The 16,732-nt window shown below is 51.7% G+C and overlaps 6 protein-coding genes across 6 annotated transcripts; 4 read left to right on the forward strand and 2 right to left on the reverse strand.

Moving 5' to 3' along the window:
- Positions 1–85: 85 nt before the first annotated feature.
- On the forward strand, positions 86–1,176 carry EDD37DRAFT_321187 (uncharacterized protein). Its single transcript, XM_062811456.1, has 2 exons — positions 86–265; positions 317–1,176. The coding sequence occupies exons 1-2, from the start codon at positions 170–172 to the stop codon at positions 989–991; spliced, it is 771 nt and encodes a 256-aa protein (XP_062671789.1). The 5' UTR covers positions 86–169; the 3' UTR covers positions 992–1,176.
- A 402-nt stretch (positions 1,177–1,578) lies between these two features.
- EDD37DRAFT_648357 (phospholipase D) lies at positions 1,579–4,281 on the forward strand (the record flags this gene model as incomplete). The annotated part of the gene is made up of 4 exons (XM_062818000.1): positions 1,579–1,606; positions 1,660–2,398; positions 2,445–4,206; positions 4,267–4,281. 4 exons carry the CDS (start codon positions 1,579–1,581, stop codon positions 4,279–4,281), a joined length of 2,544 nt encoding a protein of 847 aa, XP_062671790.1.
- A 195-nt stretch (positions 4,282–4,476) lies between these two features.
- Positions 4,477–11,215, reverse strand: EDD37DRAFT_321074 (F-box protein 8). The gene is made up of 2 exons (XM_062811455.1): positions 5,211–11,215; positions 4,477–5,151 (listed from the first exon to the last, which is right to left on the reverse strand). The coding sequence occupies exons 1-2, from the start codon at positions 10,862–10,864 to the stop codon at positions 4,743–4,745; spliced, it is 6,063 nt and encodes a 2,020-aa protein (XP_062671791.1). The 5' UTR covers positions 10,865–11,215; the 3' UTR covers positions 4,477–4,742.
- Positions 11,216–11,581: 366 nt separating this feature from the next.
- On the forward strand, positions 11,582–13,475 carry EDD37DRAFT_625795 (pyruvate dehydrogenase E2 component). Its single transcript, XM_062816267.1, has 3 exons — positions 11,582–11,705; positions 11,763–11,986; positions 12,039–13,475. Exons 2-3 carry the CDS (start codon positions 11,789–11,791, stop codon positions 13,146–13,148), a joined length of 1,308 nt encoding a protein of 435 aa, XP_062671792.1. The 5' UTR covers positions 11,582–11,705; positions 11,763–11,788; the 3' UTR covers positions 13,149–13,475.
- Positions 13,202–14,103, reverse strand: EDD37DRAFT_321015 (uncharacterized protein). The gene has a single exon (XM_062811454.1). It carries the CDS (start codon positions 13,892–13,894, stop codon positions 13,541–13,543), a length of 354 nt encoding a protein of 117 aa, XP_062671793.1. The 5' UTR covers positions 13,895–14,103; the 3' UTR covers positions 13,202–13,540.
- A 736-nt stretch (positions 14,104–14,839) lies between these two features.
- On the forward strand, positions 14,840–16,712 carry EDD37DRAFT_664246 (fungal-specific transcription factor domain-containing protein; the record flags this gene model as incomplete). Its single annotated transcript, XM_062819219.1, has 3 exons — positions 14,840–15,316; positions 15,412–15,723; positions 15,786–16,712. The coding sequence occupies 3 exons, from the start codon at positions 14,840–14,842 to the stop codon at positions 16,710–16,712; spliced, it is 1,716 nt and encodes a 571-aa protein (XP_062671794.1).
- Between the last annotated feature and the right edge of the window lie 20 nt (positions 16,713–16,732).

Genomic DNA, 16,732 nt, shown 5'->3' on the forward strand with positions numbered 1-16,732 from the left:
AAATCTGAAAGTCAAAACCACTGTCACGTGTTGATATGCTTATACTGCAAATTCCACTCTTATCGTTGGCTCGCTTCATTCCATCATTACATTCATCATCGCAAACCCTCGCTTGATCAACCCTCCGCCAGATTTGCCGCCCGGCTTTCCTTGTCAGCATGCTTCTATTATGTCTACAAAATTCCCTGACATACAGAGCGGGGGGTCCTTGATCCTAGCATGGCAGATTAAAGGCAAGGAAGTACTGGTTGTAGGAGGCGGCGAAGTGAGTGAGATTACTGTCAAGTCGTGGCGCTGAAACTGACCCCGAACCCAGGTGGCGGCTGGCCGCATAGTCAATCTCCTCAATGCCGATGCCAAAGTAACCGTCGTTTGTCCTCGCGAAGGTCTGAATGAAGAGGTGGCATATCGAGTATATCATGGCCAGGTCAAGCACGTGGACCGCATCTTTCTACCCTTGGACCTTGAACCGGAGAAGAATGTGGCCATGGTTTTGACTGCCATCGACGACCCGGATGCATCTACACGAATATGGAAATACTGCAAGAAACTGAAGGTTCCAGCCAACATTGCCGATGTGCCTCCCGAATGTGATTTCTACTTTGGGAGCGTCCACCGTGATGGACCCCTCCAGATTATGGTGTCGACCAACGGCAATGGACCTAGAATGGCTGCAGCCATACGGCGACAGATTGGCGAGATGCTTCCGAAAGGCACTGGCGACAGCATCCAGAAAGTGGGACAAGTCAGAAGGAAACTACGCAAGATTGCACCGGGAAAGAGCACACGCGACATCAGCAAAAGAATGGGATGGATGAGTGAAGTATGCGACAAATGGTCGACTGAAGAATTCAATAATATTGACGATGCGGACATGGACGATCTGGTACAATACTACGAGTCAGGAGTAGTCCCAAGTTTTGAAGAGATACGTCTTGGACATCGTGGGGATGTTGTATGGGAGTTTGATGGTTCTTTTGGATGGATGTGACACCATCACATGGCTGGCTTATGTATCGGAGGATTCGGCATATTGGATAGAGCAAGGCGTTCTGTAATATCTCCTGTACTATCTTTCTTCGCAGCCCTCAACACCGAAGGCTAAGAATCAAATCCACTGATCAGAGTTGAGCCAAGTCGGAACACAGGCACTGCTGCAACTGCATAGGGCATTTTAAGGCATTTTAGTCTTTTAAATCTTGAACTCGACAGTCTTGGTAGTGCAAATGACGTAGTATGCGACGGACTCTTAATGCAGTGTAGTATTCTTACCACCACCCAATAACTCAACACCAACCTCCCGCGATAAAACCAATATCGGAATTGGGAAGAAACAGGAATTTGTCTTCCTTCTTTCTCAAAATCCCATCTTATATCCCATTGCATCCGTTGTTCCCGTGCGTTCTTTACCTGACACATATCACTGGCGCAAGTGTCGCCATTCTCCTTCCCTTTCTTCCCCTCAGTAGCGCCTGGTTGCGCTCGTGATCACCTTACCTAATAGCGGGTTCCATCAATTGAGGCTGAAGAACCCCCACGACCTCGATAGAACAGGTTGTGATCTGTACTGAGATCAAGATGGATCACCTCCGCGACAAATTTTCAGGTAATCTTAGACGAACAACACTCCTGGTATACCAGATAAATAACAGAGGGCAGACACGAAGCTTCACGAACCTGGCGGCAAGTTTCACTCTACATTGGCCAAAGCAAGCCACCTGAAGCACAAGATCGGCAAGATCAAGAACATCATCAATCCGAACCATCGTCATGATGAGGAACACGAGAAAGAAACTGACGCCAAGAGAGCCGCCTATTGTGAAAGTCATCGTTTCGAATCTTTCTTCCCTGAGCGGGATAACAACAAGATCAAATGGTATGTCGACGGACGCGATTACTTCTGGGCTGTTTCCGCCGGTCTCGAGAGTGCCAAAGAGACCATCTATATCGAAGACTGGTGGCTTTCGCCTGAACTCTTCTTACGTCGCCCGCCATTCTTTTGCCAGGAATGGCGTCTGGATCAATGCATCAAACGTGCTGCCGAGCGTGGTGTCCAGATATATGTCATTGTCTACAAGGAGGTCCAACAAGCCTTGACCTGCAATTCTGCTCACACCAAACATGCTTTGCAGGCACTGTGCCCAGAGGGCTCTCCAGGGCATGGCAACATTCACGTGCTCCGTCACCCGGACCACAATGTGTTTGAGAATCTTGGAGACATGACATTTTACTGGGCTCATCATGAAAAGTTCATCGTGATTGACTATCATCTTGCCTTCATTGGTGGGCTAGATCTGTGTTATGGAAGATGGGACGTGCGCCAGCATCTCCTTGCCGATGTGCACCCATCAGGAGTGGTCAACGAAATTTTCCCTGGACAGGACTTCAACAATAACAGGTAAAGTCAAATGTCGCATACCTCCACACGTATCTAATTCTGGCAGAATCATGGACTTTCAGACAGTCCAAGATTGGTCCCACAACGAATTGAACAAGACCGAGTACGGCCGGATGCCCTGGCATGATGTAGCTATGGGGTTGGTTGGAGAATGTGTTCTTGACATCGCCGAACATTTTGTTCTGCGGTGGAACTTTATCAAGCGAGACAAATACAAACGGGACGACGCTATCGACTATCTATGCTTAACAACTCGAGCAAGAGCAGACGGCTCGAATCCCGACGAAGACCTACTCTCGATCCAACGACCCAAATTCCCATGTGGCGAGTATATCGAACATCCACTTAGTCCCCTCGAGCACAAAGGCCTCCAAAATGCAGGAACAGTACACGCTCAAATTGTTCGAAGCAGCGACGACTGGTCCAGCGGAATCCTGAACGACCACAGCATCCAAAATGCCTACGCCGAAGTCATCGAGAACGCTCAGCACTACGTATACATCGAGAACCAGTTTTTCATCACGGCCACAGGCGAAGAGCAGGCCCCAGTCCACAACACAATTGGCCGGGCCATCGTCAACGCATGCGTGCGCGCAGGCAAAGAAGGGCGCAAATTCCGCGTCATCATCATAATCCCCGCAATCCCAGGTTTTGCCGGCGACCTACGCGACGACGCAGCCATCGGCACGCGCGCCATCATGGACTACCAATACAAGAGCATCAACCGCGGCGAGCACAGCATCATGGGCCAGATCGCGAAAGCGGGCCTCGACCCTTCGAAATACATCTTCGCCTTCAACCTGCGCGCGTACGACCGGATCAACAGGACGCCCAGGCTGATCCAGCAGGAGAAAGAATCCGGAGTTTCATACCAAGAACTTCAGCGAGCCGAGGCTGAGGAAATCATGGGCACCGGCATCCACGGGTACGAGGGCGAGAAGAAGGAAAAGGACTCCCGCGGCGGCGGTCGAGGAGACAAAGTCAGCGAAGACGAACGTCACCGCACGATCGACCGCAAGCGCCAATTCGAAGCCTCCCGCAAGAACATTGACGTCGAAGACCCAGTCACATCAACCGATTCGATTGCCGAGGACGCGCTGGCACGCGGCGGTCTGGTCAGCGAGGAGCCATGGGAAGGCGAGCCAGAAGAGGAAAAGGCCAACTTCGTGCAAGAAGAGCTGTACATCCACGCCAAACTCCTAATCGTCGATGACCGCACCGTAATCTGCGGGTCAAGCAACCTCAACGACCGCTCTCAACTGGGCAGCCACGACTCGGAGCTCAGCATCGTCATGACAGACAGCCGCGTCCTCGAAACGACTATGGACGGCAAACCGTTCCAAGCAGGCCACCACGCCGCGACGCTCCGTCGACACCTCTGGCGCGAGCACCTCGGTCTAATCGAGGCTCAAGAGGTTGATGCGTCAAAGGACCCCAACGCCCAGCCGCCGACCGAGTGCTTGAACGACGATTACTCGGGCCAAGAAGAGTATGAGTTTGTCGCCGATCCCCTTGGCGACAAGGTTTGGGATCTGTGGACGCAACAGGCGACTACCAACACGGATATCTATCGGCATTTGTTCCGCGCCGACCCAGATAACCATATCAAGACGTGGAAGGACTACGACGAGTTTGCACCACGCCACGCCAATTTCAAGCAAGGCCATCTGCATGACCCGCATATGCCGGCCGACTTGGTCCGCAAGGAACTCGACAAGATCCGTGGCCATCTCGTGTGGATGCCTCTGGATTTCTTGTGCAATGAGAACATGGCGGAACGAGGATTGCAGATTAATTCGTATACTGAGGTGAGTTCCCCCTTCATATATATGCTAGATCGTGATAATGGTACTAACGTGTGTTTGCAGAGCGTGTATGTTTAAGCCTATCAACACCATGCTCGTCATGCAATGGTCATTTTGTCAGCAAAGGCCTTACAACAAGCAGCTGGACGGCGACGAAGGGTTCGCTGAATCAGTTTTCTGCGGGATGTGTATCTACGTAATGTTTGGCGAGGAGTGCTTTTCTATCAGGTCGTCGCTTGCGTCGTATGTATTTTTTGGGTTATCGGCGCGCGTACAAGGCTGCGAGACTGCAAGAAAACCATGACTGGATGCACAAGGGGCGAGTAGGTGGAGATACCCTTTACCCAGCATGAGAATTGATTTCAAGGCAAAGCCATTACCGTACTGTATCAGTCCCGTCCCAAAGTTTTTGTTCGCATTGATACAGTACAAGGCCTGTTCACCCTCGCAAGTATACATCTAAGAAGTTTTCCGCTTCACCCTCGCAAAGCTTACATCTAAGAAGTGTCCGAGACGACGATCAACCTACCTAGGTATCGTCACACCACTCCAGTCCGACTATTCCGGCTCCCTCTCCTTCCGGACTCAAACCCTCTAGCCGACTGCGACGGACTGGTCGGCATCGCACTCACACTGCCATTCCTGCTCATGCTGCCGACACTATTGTCCCGACCCCGTGAGATCGCAAGCTCGGGCATACCAAACTGGACCTCGCCGACCCGGCGGAACATGCCCCATATAGCAGCACGCAGCTCCTGGCCGACCTCTCGCTCCAAAAGTCCAACAGACAAAGGGTAGAAAGTTTCGAGATGCTTCGAGAAGCTGTCTCTAGGGAAATTCGTGTATCCTTCCAAAACATCGATCACAACGGGCCGCCATGCCACAATGTTGCGTTGCTGCGTTTCTTCGTCAAGCAGGATGAAGGAACGCATGATATCCGCACATAGCCTGAAAGTCCTGTTAGCCTTGGATCCTCTTTCGAGCGACGTACGTGATGCAAAACTTACGGTACCAGAGCACCCTCAGTCTGTTCTCTACTTGATCTTCTCTCCTCGCCTTCGTCGTGATACATCCTCAACAAGATACTCACATAGGTATTGGCAGATCCGGACTCTTGCTTTAGCAGATTTGGTGGTTGCCGCATGAATCCTTGTCTCCACAACGCCATCCTCAAATCCTTGTCGCCATTGAACTTCTTGGCGAATTGATATGACTTCTTGAGAAGAGTCATCAGACGGAGCAGCTCAGGCGAAGGAATCTGAGCATACACCGAGTCATTTGAGAACAGCTCATGTACCGTCTCGATCATCAGCAGTTGAAGGACGCAATTTGTGATGATCTTGTTGAAGAAACGCCGTCGTGCTGCTGTCACTACTGGAGCTGGAGCATGCATATCTGAATGTGGCCGGTAGTCTTCCAGTTCCTGTGATGCTTGAGGACTCTCTGGTGGCACACTCATGGGATCTGCCTGGGCGTCCGAAGGAGGTGTAGGGAGTGGTAGCTGAAGAGCTGCACCATTCGTTGTCGGGGTGTCAACAAGGGAAGCCCCGGAAATACTGAGGCCGTCACCTCCCTCAGTAGATGGAGTAGGTCGGGCATCAGACATAGTGGCTGCGGCAGAAAAGAGTTCGTAGGCTGTTGTACGGTTGAAAAGTTCGACAAAGGCGGTAACAATCCGAGACCAGTGATCCGGTGTGAACTTCGTGACGTTTTGTAAAATAAGTTGCTGTAGACAATTGCTTCCTATTCGGGCAATCGTATCGTTTTCCTGACATATGCACAAGGTCAAAAGGTCCAGAAATCGGTCTAGCATATGCTCCAAAGATTCAAAGTAATGTGTAAAGAGGGTAATCATGTTTCGTAAGGCCTGGATCATTGTCGTAGATAGCCATACCGATAATTCTTCATGGTTGGGAGCTTTGGACATCTCCGACTTGGACTGCAGGACGACGAATATCGGATAGAGAACCTGGCGCCATAGGACATCCCAGAACTCGATGGGAAAGTCCCCGCCGTATCGTATCAGCGTTTCGAAGAGGTAAGTCAACGCTCTTGATCGTACTTCCAAGTCTTCCCCTGTCATCAAGACGTCCTGATATGCAATCAGTACAGGATACCAGAACTGTTCCTCTTCTGTCTGCGAAGTCGGCTGTCTCACTCCGACAATAGCATGGTCGCCCGGGACTGACTTTCCATGTCGTCTTGCGAGTGGACATTCTGGAGTTTTCAACATCTTCGGCACTGTTGACTTGAGCAGCTCAATTGCCTGGAGGGACTTTTTCTGGAATTTCAGATTCTTCGAGAACTCTGTCAAGCAGATAATCAAATCGGGAAAAGAGCCCTGCGATATCACAACACCAAATCGTGTATTGTAGATTTGAGAGGTATAATCAAAGGCAAGGTTGACAATCCCTTCGTATTGCTCTCTGGCTGCAATAGAAAAGACCCCAAACATCGTTTTCCAACCGGATCTAATATTGTCTCCTCGGGCTTGAATCATCTGTATGAGACAACGTAGGACCATGTCCTTGACGGTAACAACAGTGCTGTTCGCCATGACATGCTCGTAAGGTTTCAGAAAGTCTTTCTGAAACTTGAAGCCTGGTAGTTCCTCAATTTCCAGGAATCGCATAGACAATTGTCGTAGGGAGTCTAGAGCAAAGAAGACCACAGCGGTGTTATTGTGGCAGCCGACCTGATTGAAATGCTCGCCGAGGACTTCCCATAATCGTGCCCATTCTATCCTGACACGGGTCATGTTGTAGTAGCTGATTTCCACCAGCTTCTGGAGACTATACATCCTCGGTGATTCACTATTGCCGGATGACTGGATTTCCTGCCAGCTGACATCGCTAAGAGCGCGAACAAAATCAAGTATGGCCTCTGAAGATAGCTTAGCGGTATTGGTGAAGATTCGGTCAACACCACGGACCATGTCCGTTGACTTCGTCTCGTCCGCAACTTCCGGTCGGTAGCTGTGGGCAGATCTGGGTCGCGGACGTCTGGGGCCCTGCATGGATTGGCGACTTCGACCACTCTCCCTCCTTGCATTGGAAGGTGTAGGAATATTTGCCCTAGTCATGTCCGGGATCGCGCCTTCGTCGACGCCAGTGGACAAGAGCTGTAGTCTGTCGAGCTGACTGATGCACATCAGTACTTCCCGCCATGAGCTCTTGAGGACATCGCCCTCGGACAAGGCAACTTCAATAAGCACTTTCAGAGCCTCCAGATTCTTCGCCATCATCTCTTTTAGATTGCCGAGGTTGGTGAACTTGGCCAAAGCGGTGACGAAAGCGACCCTCGGTGTCTCCAGGTCAAATCTACAGGAGATCCTGATCGCCAACCTCAACCCATACAGGCACTGTTTGATCAGGTCTAGATTTTGTGCGTCTTGCATTTGACTCGAGAATGCAGAGAGGAACGACATCCAACTGACACCGAACATCGGACCGACGTGTTTGGTGGATGTGGCTGGGATGAATCGAGATAGTGCCTCTCTGACAGCTGACCGCTTTTGCGCTCTGATGAGGCTTCGATACAGCTGCTCAGTTTTATTTGCCATCTCTTCTGATGCTTGTGCGTACTTCTCCCTCTGCAAGTCCCGCCCAACATTCGCCAGGGCCTGACCAGCTCTTGAGGCTAAACCTACTGATGGTGCAGATGCAACAATACCTAACTCAGCAGCATGCTCGCGTTCGGAAGCAAGGACGATCTCATTGTTCGCAATCTCCTCGAAAATGCTGGACAGGTATTCGGCAGGCAGGTCCTGACCATCATTGATGCCTCGATTATTCTTGATGAAATCATCAACAGTCATTCTTGCACCTTTCAGCTTTGTGCTGTGTTGATCAGTATTCAGCATGATCACTGAATATGCAAGAACATAGGCAGTATCGGCGTTGGCAAATGCATTCGGATTGCCTGTCAAGTACCGTTCTGCGAATTTCAGCATGAAGCGATCGATTTTTTGAGCCTCTCCGGGCAGCCGGAAGCTTTGCAGGAATTGACGCAATGCATCAACAAAGCGTCGTTTCGTAAACTCCATCGTGTCCACAAATGCATGCATGACCGCAATGTTCTGCTCGTCGCCCTCTCCAAGGTATTCTCCGAGCATAGCCTTATCGAGTTTGTCGTTGCCGTAGAGGAATTTGGCAATGTCCTGCGGAGTGTTACTGCGAATGAAGCCCTCGGCCACGAGAGCTTTGATCCCTCGTTTCGGTTTGAAATTGAACTGCCTGATGGCCTCGTTCAGAGCCGATTTTCGCATCCGGATCTTCTCAATCTCGGTCGGATCATCTTCGGCGGCCGGAGTTGAGACACCTGATGATGCCACCCCAGGCATGCGCGGCGATGGCGGGGGCCTTTCGTGGTCGAGAGACTCTCTAGAATCCTCAAAGGAACCTTTTGAGACAGGATAGCTACTACCGCTAACACGATCGACCTGCGTTTGAACGGACCAATTGTCTAGCGACGATAAAACGTCCACCAGACAACGGAGTGCTTGCTGTTTCAATGCATATTCGACAGGTATTGAGGGCGGAGGATGGGGAGGATGACTGAGAGCTGATGTCGTCAGGTTCGGCAATAGAGACCCTTTGGACTGCCACTCGGAGTTTGATGATTTTGCTTGCTGTTCTTGATATTGGTGTTGCTGAGCTGGGGTGACCGCAACTGGAGTGCTGCATATTCTGGACAGATGCTCGATGATCTCTTGGTACATGTTATCCAGTGCAGTTCGGTCGCAATCATAGTTGAGATAGACCTCCACCAGCGCACGGGGGTCGCCTGAGAGTCTCTCTAGGACGTCCATGAACATCTGTTTCTGAAACTGTGGTGCACTCCGCCTCTCTAATACTGCGAGGTAGACCTCTTTGAGAAACACTTCAAGCTCTTTCTTAAGGAGAACACGCATATGCTTGAGGCAGAGCCAAAAGATTTCACAGCACACTTGATAGACCCTGGATACAGAACTCGATGCATTGCGTGAGAGACTGAGGCATAAATGTGGCTTGGCGACTTGCAGAAAGGGGGTGCTTTCATCATTGTTGCCGCTCTTAATGGTGCAAAATGAGGACGTGAAGACCGTTGTATAGTTATTGATGACATGGAAAATGAGGTGGAGTGAGAGTAGTTTGGAGCGCATGTTTTGAGTTCTCAGATCCTGCTGCTGGTCGTGGTTCAAGACTTTCTGGCTCAGTTTGCACAAAGAACGGAACACAAGGAAAGCATCCTTGATATAAATGTCGTCCTCATCGTCTGGAGACAGCTCGGCCTCCTCGCGGTCTTCCTGCAAACTCGTACGCGATATTGGTCCCGAGCTGGAACGGGTGTTCTTGCGTTCCCTCATGGCTCGGGTAACGGTCGTAGGCGCACTGTCAGCCACGACGGCATCATCCAGGTTCTTAGTGTTCTCGAAGCTCTGCAAGGTCAGCTTCTCCTGCGATTGAATCGACCCTTCTGGCAGAGCGGGTGGGGTTTCCTGGTCAGGAGTGTCCATCTGTCCGTTCAGACCATCAAGTCCGACATGCTCGAACATGTTTGTATCCGCAGAAAGTGCTCGGTCCGATCTTGCTTCTGCCTGCTCCCTCAAGCGGGCCTCCTTGAGATCCAGTCTTACTCTGACTCGTTCAAACACTGTTGCTACCATCTGAAGTAGAGAGCCCTGTGCTACTTGTTGATTCTGGCTCGATTTGGAGTAGATGAAGATGTTGTATATCTGCCGGACAGCTTTCAAGAGTCCGGCGCCGTGGACAACGATCTTATCATCCAGCACTGCCGCAAGCAACGACTTGATGATTTGTTGTTGTATCTCCACCGCGGTGGCCTCATTTTCAAAGCAGTCACAGATTGTCTCGATTGCTCTCTCGATCAAGGGTTGCGCATTTGCTCCGTCAGCATTTTCTTTCGTGGCGACCGGAAAAGCAAAGTATGAGTAGCTGATCAACTTGCCAATACAGTCCAGCGCGGTCACCTGGAGAGGAACATCAAATGACTTTGTGGCCATTTGCAACGGGCGGAAGATGATCTCCGGGTTGACTCCATGATCATTATTCTTGACGTTTGACAAGGCCGCTTGCACAGCATCAGAGAACGCTTTGTTCCTGCGCACCTCCTTGGCCGCACCAATGGTTTCCAATGCGCTGACGACGAAGACGATGGAGGTGACAGGCACGGGACGCGAGACCGTTGTGGACCTTGAATCAGACCTCGTAGGGCGAGTTTGCGGGATGGGCTCAGGTTGACTTCTCGATGTGTCATTCTCGTCCGTCTGCTGCACTGGAAAAACTTCGTCCTCCTTGATCTCCTGCGGAGGTATTGAAGGGACATCATGTTCGGCGGTGCTTTCTGACGAGGGTTCGTCTCTTTCTTCCTGGGCATCGGTCACATCCCCAAAATCCTGTTGTGATTCCGTCGCCGTCGAATTATCGCCGTGGACTTCTGCCTCATCATCATCTTCCTCTTCCTCAGGCCCCGAAAGTCTGCCATCTGGGTCTGTATCTTCGACCGTTATCGTCACCGCGTGACCAGGAGTGTCTGTAGTGTCGGCATCTTCTGCGTTGTGTTCCTGCGCTGTTTCCTCAACCTCCTCCTCCGAAACGTCTTCTGGCTCGTGAACAGGATCGGAGTCGGCTTCTCGAGGCTCACTCTCGGCACCAGACATTTGGCCGGCGTGGTGAGGAACAACGTCTATCAGCAAGCTGAGGTTACGATAGTTTTGGATTGACAGAAGACATCGGACACATCGCAGTCGTGGAGTCGCGGGGTTATCGCGTCTTGTTCAGAGTCAAAATGTACAGATCGCTGGGTCGGGATACTGTTCCCCTATGCACCGTGGCTGCTAAGGGACATAAAGTTTCGCAGGTCTCAGCTCCGTGAACTGCAGGCGTGGCTGACTAAGTGTGGATAGATCGCCTGTCAAGAGCTAGGGCAGAGCAGCAGCACCCGGGAGCAAAGCCACACACCTCCGGGCGGCCTGCTGGACTCTAATCTAGGCATGGCGCCGGCCTTATTACTCCTCTATGCTCCCTGCGCTTCTCGGTGACCCTAACTTGACTTCCGGCCTCGAAAAGCTCTCCCCGACGCCGACCGGAGTGGAGTCGTTATTTTACCTCTCATCCCAACCCATTCATTTTCTTGAAGCTGCGGCCAACAGTCCAACAAAGTGTACACCGCAGCTTGTTACTACAACACTTGCTGCTGGGCTGTCTTTCGTACCTTCGTCACTCCTTTGCCCTTCACAAGTCCGTCTGCGGATAATAGCTCTGCTTCCGCCGCCGTTGCTCTTCCGCCATGGCGACCTCAACATTGCTGGCCCGATCAGGGTCCCGACTTCTCCTTCAGACGACACCTAGCTCTAGGATCAGTCGGAGCGCTCTACAGAGGATACAAAATGCTGCAGGGTATGTCGATGCCCTCTGAGTGACCCGAGCGAGCTAATCAATGTATCAGGACTCAACCGTTTCCTTGCCTATCTGTTCTCGGTCGCTATTATGCCTCGAAATGTGCGCAAAGCCCCCGATGCGATCCTAACTGAACACAACATGACTGACAGGGAACAGCTTTTCCTCAACACACCGTCATCACCATGCCTGCTCTATCGCCTACGATGACGGCCGGCAACATTGGTGTCTGGCAGAAGAAACCCGGCGACACATTAGCACCCGGTGATGTGTTGGTCGAGATCGAGACGGACAAAGCCCAAATGGATTTCGAGTTCCAAGAGGATGGTTTTCTGGCCAAGATCTTGAAAGAGTCAGGGGAGAAGGACGTTGCTGTCGGAAATGTAAGAAAAAATAAGCAGCGTAGCAGTCTGCCGGTTTTGCTAACAATAATAGCCAATTGCGGTCATGGTAGAGTCAAGCGACGATGTCTCTGCGTTCGAGAACTTCTCGCTTGAGGATGCCGGCGGCGAAAAGGAGCCTCCTAAGGAAGCGCCAAAAGAAGAGGCTTCCGAAGCCACAGAGAAGCCAGACTCGGGCTCGCCTACAGCGCCTCCTGCCGGTGATAAAGAACCTGCTCCAGAACCTGTCGAAGCCGACACATCGGGCGAGAAACTACAGAGCGTGCTTGACCGGGAACCAGTCGTCAGCCCTGCTGTCAAAAAAGCTGCGCTTGACAAGGGCGTGCCTCTGAAGGCCATCAAGGGCACTGGTCCAGGTGGCCGAATCACAGTGGCTGACATTGAGAAATACAAGCCAGCAGCAGCAGGTGGCTCCCCTACAGCTGCAGGCCCATCGTACGAGGATATTCCAGCCAGCTCGATGCGCAAGACGATCGCCAATCGACTCCGAGAATCTATGAACCAGAACCCCCACTACTTTGTCTCGACCACGCTCTCAGTGACCAAGCTACTGAAACTCAGAGAGGCACTCAATGCTGCTGCTGACGGCAAATACAAATTGTCTGTCAACGATTTCCTGATCAAGGCTTGCGCAGTTGCCTGCAAGAAGATTCCCACTGTCAATTCGAGCTGGAGAGAACAAGATGGACAAGTGGTCATCCGTCAGCACAACACTGTCGATGTCAGTGTGGCTGTTGCAACGCCAATAGGTTTGATGACGCCTATCGTCAAGAACGCAGACAGCATCGGTCTTCAGTCGATTTCTTCGCAGGTCAAAGATCTTGGCAAACGGGCCCGAGATGGCAAGCTCAAGCCTGAAGAGTACCAAGGTGGCACATTCACAATCAGCAATATGGGCATGAACCCTGCGGTTGAGAGATTCACTGCAGTTATCAATCCTCCGCAAGCCGCTATCCTGGCAGTCGGTACCACCCGAAAAGTCGCCATTCCCGTCGAAACCGAAGAAGGTACTATCACCGAGTGGGATGATCAGATCGTTGTCACCGGCAGCTTCGACCACAAAGTGGTGGATGGCGCTGTTGGCGGTGAATGGATTAGGGAGTTGAAGAAGGTGGTCGAGAATCCTTTGGAGATGATGTTGTAGGGCTATTCTTGGGTTTGCTCGGTTAGCGAGGCGGATGCGATATGGCATGTATAAAACTCTCTTCCTTTTGGGGCAAAAGTTGAGCCTACAATGGCCTGCCTCCGGGACGTTGGTAATGGGCTCTTCGCCTCTTCGATCTCAGCGTCGTCGAAATCAGTGCCAATGATGCAGATATGAGATGGCAAGTGTCTACAGCTCTACTCTGAAGGGAGGGGATGTCGTTCTTCTCTTGTGATATTTGGAGTCAGGCTTTGCGCGTGCACGGCACCCATCAGGAAAATTCAAGTCAAGTACTCTTTGCTCACTATCGCATGAAAGAGGACTACTCATCCAGTAGTTGTTTTTAGTCCCAATGCTTTTGATGTCCTCGAGTGATACCCATCCAACGCTCTCTACCTGCCAACCAAGCTGACGACCGCAACGGCCGCCAGAGCGACCAATGCGATATCCGCGCCATAGCTTTTGCCTGCCTGCATCTGCATGGCCAAGCCGATAGATACGAATAACAAGGATGAGACAGCGGCGCCGAGCCTGAGTGCGTGAGTTCCAAGTAGGAGACTCAGACCAATCAAGGTGTCGATGATGGGGACAATTTGAGCTGTCGTCGAGCCGTCGTCTCGTGCGTGGTATTCCTGGAAAGCATAGTATTGAGGAGTGTATACGCCATGAGTGAAGCGGGAGAAGCCACCTAGCAGGATGACAGTCGCAAGGAGATACCTTGGTATCTTGGTGGAAAGAGAAGACATTTAGACTGATAGTAATTGTCGAGTGCGGAGTATCTATGAGAGTGTTGTATTGACCTGAGAACAGTTCACAGTTATGTTGTATGCAGCAAGACCGAAGCCACAGAGTGACAGACGGGTAGGCCTGTTTGTGCTGTATTCGTTGATCGTCGGGCCACAGGACTGTCGAGTCTGCAGTGGAGGCCTCGTTGAATTGGCATGACGAGGCTGACTTGGGATGTTTGTCTCACGTCCAAGGTGAGTTAAAACGGCCTCTCGGCTCACCCCATTTCGATCCGAGTGTAATGCCGCCCTATACTTACCCCAGGCCTTGCGCGAGTAAGGATAAGCGGCATCCAAGACTCATCCGGGTGAGAGTCTACTTGGTCCGACGCAGATGGCGTCGTGGAAAGTCAACATCTCAAAACGCGAGCCGCCTCCTCAAAGGTAAGACTCTAGAAGACTACATCCCGCCGGATGCGAGGGTGCAGCTGGGCTGAATAAGTCAAGTCCAGCGAGGCTGCGGCTAACTCGAGCAAGTCAACATGGGGTAGTCTTGAGTCCAATTGGTCTTATCAGTGGAACTACGATAAGAGCATACCCAGGTAGGTGACTGAGGTTGATAGACAGTGTCTCGATTCGGAGAAAACAATCAAGCATATTTCTGTGCCCAGTCACGGGCTGCTACATTTCTTCCTCACTCGGGCATTTGCAGTACGACTCCAACTCTCACAGTGATGCACTAAGTATAGCAATTCATCCGGGGTAAGGTGGCAGATCTCTCCCATCTGGGCAAGTGTAGACAGGATGCCGAGGAAGACGACAGGCTGTTGGACTTGCCGAGTGCGCAAGAAAAAGTGCGACGATGGTCGCCCTTGTTGTTCGTCCTGCACCCTGCGTGGAATCACATGTTACGGATATGCCGCGAGACCTCAATGGATGGATGATGGCGAGGCGGAGATCAGAATCATGCAAGACATCAAACATCAAGTCAAGGAGAGTTATAGGCGTCGACGCACTCGGAGCTCTGGTACTACGCGCTTGCACAGCTCTTCGTCGCAGCGAAATAGGCACGAGTGCAATGCAAGTTTCTTCAATCAATTACCCTCAAACGCTCTTGCAACCTTCGCGTCGTCGGTATCGCCGTCTTCGATATGGCCTCAGGAAAATCCTGTGGCATCAGACGGTAGCTCGGAGTCTTCTTATTCCCAGCACAACAGGGCCTCGGAGAACGAGGATCGACTGAATGCATTTGACGCATACTTTGTAGTGGACAACGCACGTTCTGGGACGCAGAATGCACAAGCCTATGCGCCGGGCCCGGAATGCAAGGGTAATAATGACCCAGGAACCGGGGAGGGTGAGGAAGAGCCGAATCGGGACCAGGCTTCATTTGACTCTGACGAACGAGGCCTGGACCTTATTATGTACTATCTGGATTTCATCGTGAGTACCCCTTTTGGTGCAAGACTGTGCCATTGAAACACCAGTCTTTTGCTTCATTTCAGTGTCCACTGACGCAACCTTCTGACTATGTGTAGTATCCCAGGCTGGTTCCGTATCTGGAACTATCCGCAGGGGGCAATGGCAGAGGTTGGCTTCTCAATCTTTTCCTCCGGACCAAACCCCTGTACACGGCCGCCATCTGCCTGAGCGCGTGCGACAAGGCGCAATTTGTCCTCGGACCGCTCAGCGACATACCACAACCGAACCACGACTTGGAGATGCAGCATTTGCAAAGCGTTGCCGGTCTGCGCACTCACCTCTACCAGTTGTCCAAGAAGGCGGGCGCAAGTCAACTGGCAGCCGGGGTGGAAGCACTGGCCTGTATCATGCATTTGATTCTCTTCGAGGTTCGTACGACCCACGAAGCTGACCAAACTGTGACCATGCTGATTCGAGACTTTTTGTCCAGCTCTGGATCCCACGTAAAGGGCTCATGAACGACTGGGTAATGCACCTCGACGCGGCCAGTGCTCTGCTGTCATCCCTTGACCAGGCTGCATCGCTGGTATCTGACGGCTCGCCCAACTCCAATGGGTCGGACATGATCGAACCCGAGGTCAAATGCGATATCCCCATCCATCTTCTCTCCGAAGGGGAAAAGTCGGCCTTTGAATTCTTCCTCGGCATGTACACTTACTGCTTCATAAACGCCACCGCCAGCCTTGGCTTCACCCCTCAGTCTGCGCAATCGATCGCTCGACTTCGCGCCTTGTACCACCAGTGGCCGAACAAACTGAGCACCGCGCTCGGATGCGAAGACTGGGTCATGCTCACCCTCCTCGACATTGCTGTCCTCAAGGATTGGAAGCAGAAAGAATCCAAAGCCGGCACACTGAGCCTGAGAGACTTGAATCACCGCGCCAACATCATCGAAGGTCGCCTTCTGGACGGCCTGGCAAAGGTCGAGCACCCACTGCCTGCTTCGGCATCGTTCATACAGGAAGGCACACGCATGGTCACCAATACCTATATCAATGGTGCCCTGGTTTACCTCCACGTCGTTGTGTCGGGATTCTACCCGCACATCCCAGAGATACGGCAAAGTGTTTTGCGGACGCTACAGGCGCTGGAATATATGCGTGAGCATTCGAGGGTCAATTTCCCCTCCTGGCCTTACTGCGCCGCTGGCTGCTTGGCTTTGGAATCGGAATACCCTCGCTTCCGTGCGCTGGTGCCTCCGTTCGAAAAGGGTAAACATCCTCTAGTTCTGTCCAGATGGACGCTGGAAATAATCGAGGAATGTTGGAACACTCGAGCTTCGCAGCCGCCAGGTAAAGAGACGTGTAGTTGGGTCACAGCTATGAATCATTTGGGGACTAGACTATTGCTCTTGTAACTACCAAGCTCCTGTTTCCA

This window comes from Exophiala viscosa, assembly GCF_022695815.1.
Source record: "Exophiala viscosa unplaced genomic scaffold EDD37scaffold_3, whole genome shotgun sequence".
NCBI classification, from domain to species: Eukaryota; Fungi; Ascomycota; class Eurotiomycetes; order Chaetothyriales; family Herpotrichiellaceae; genus Exophiala; species Exophiala viscosa.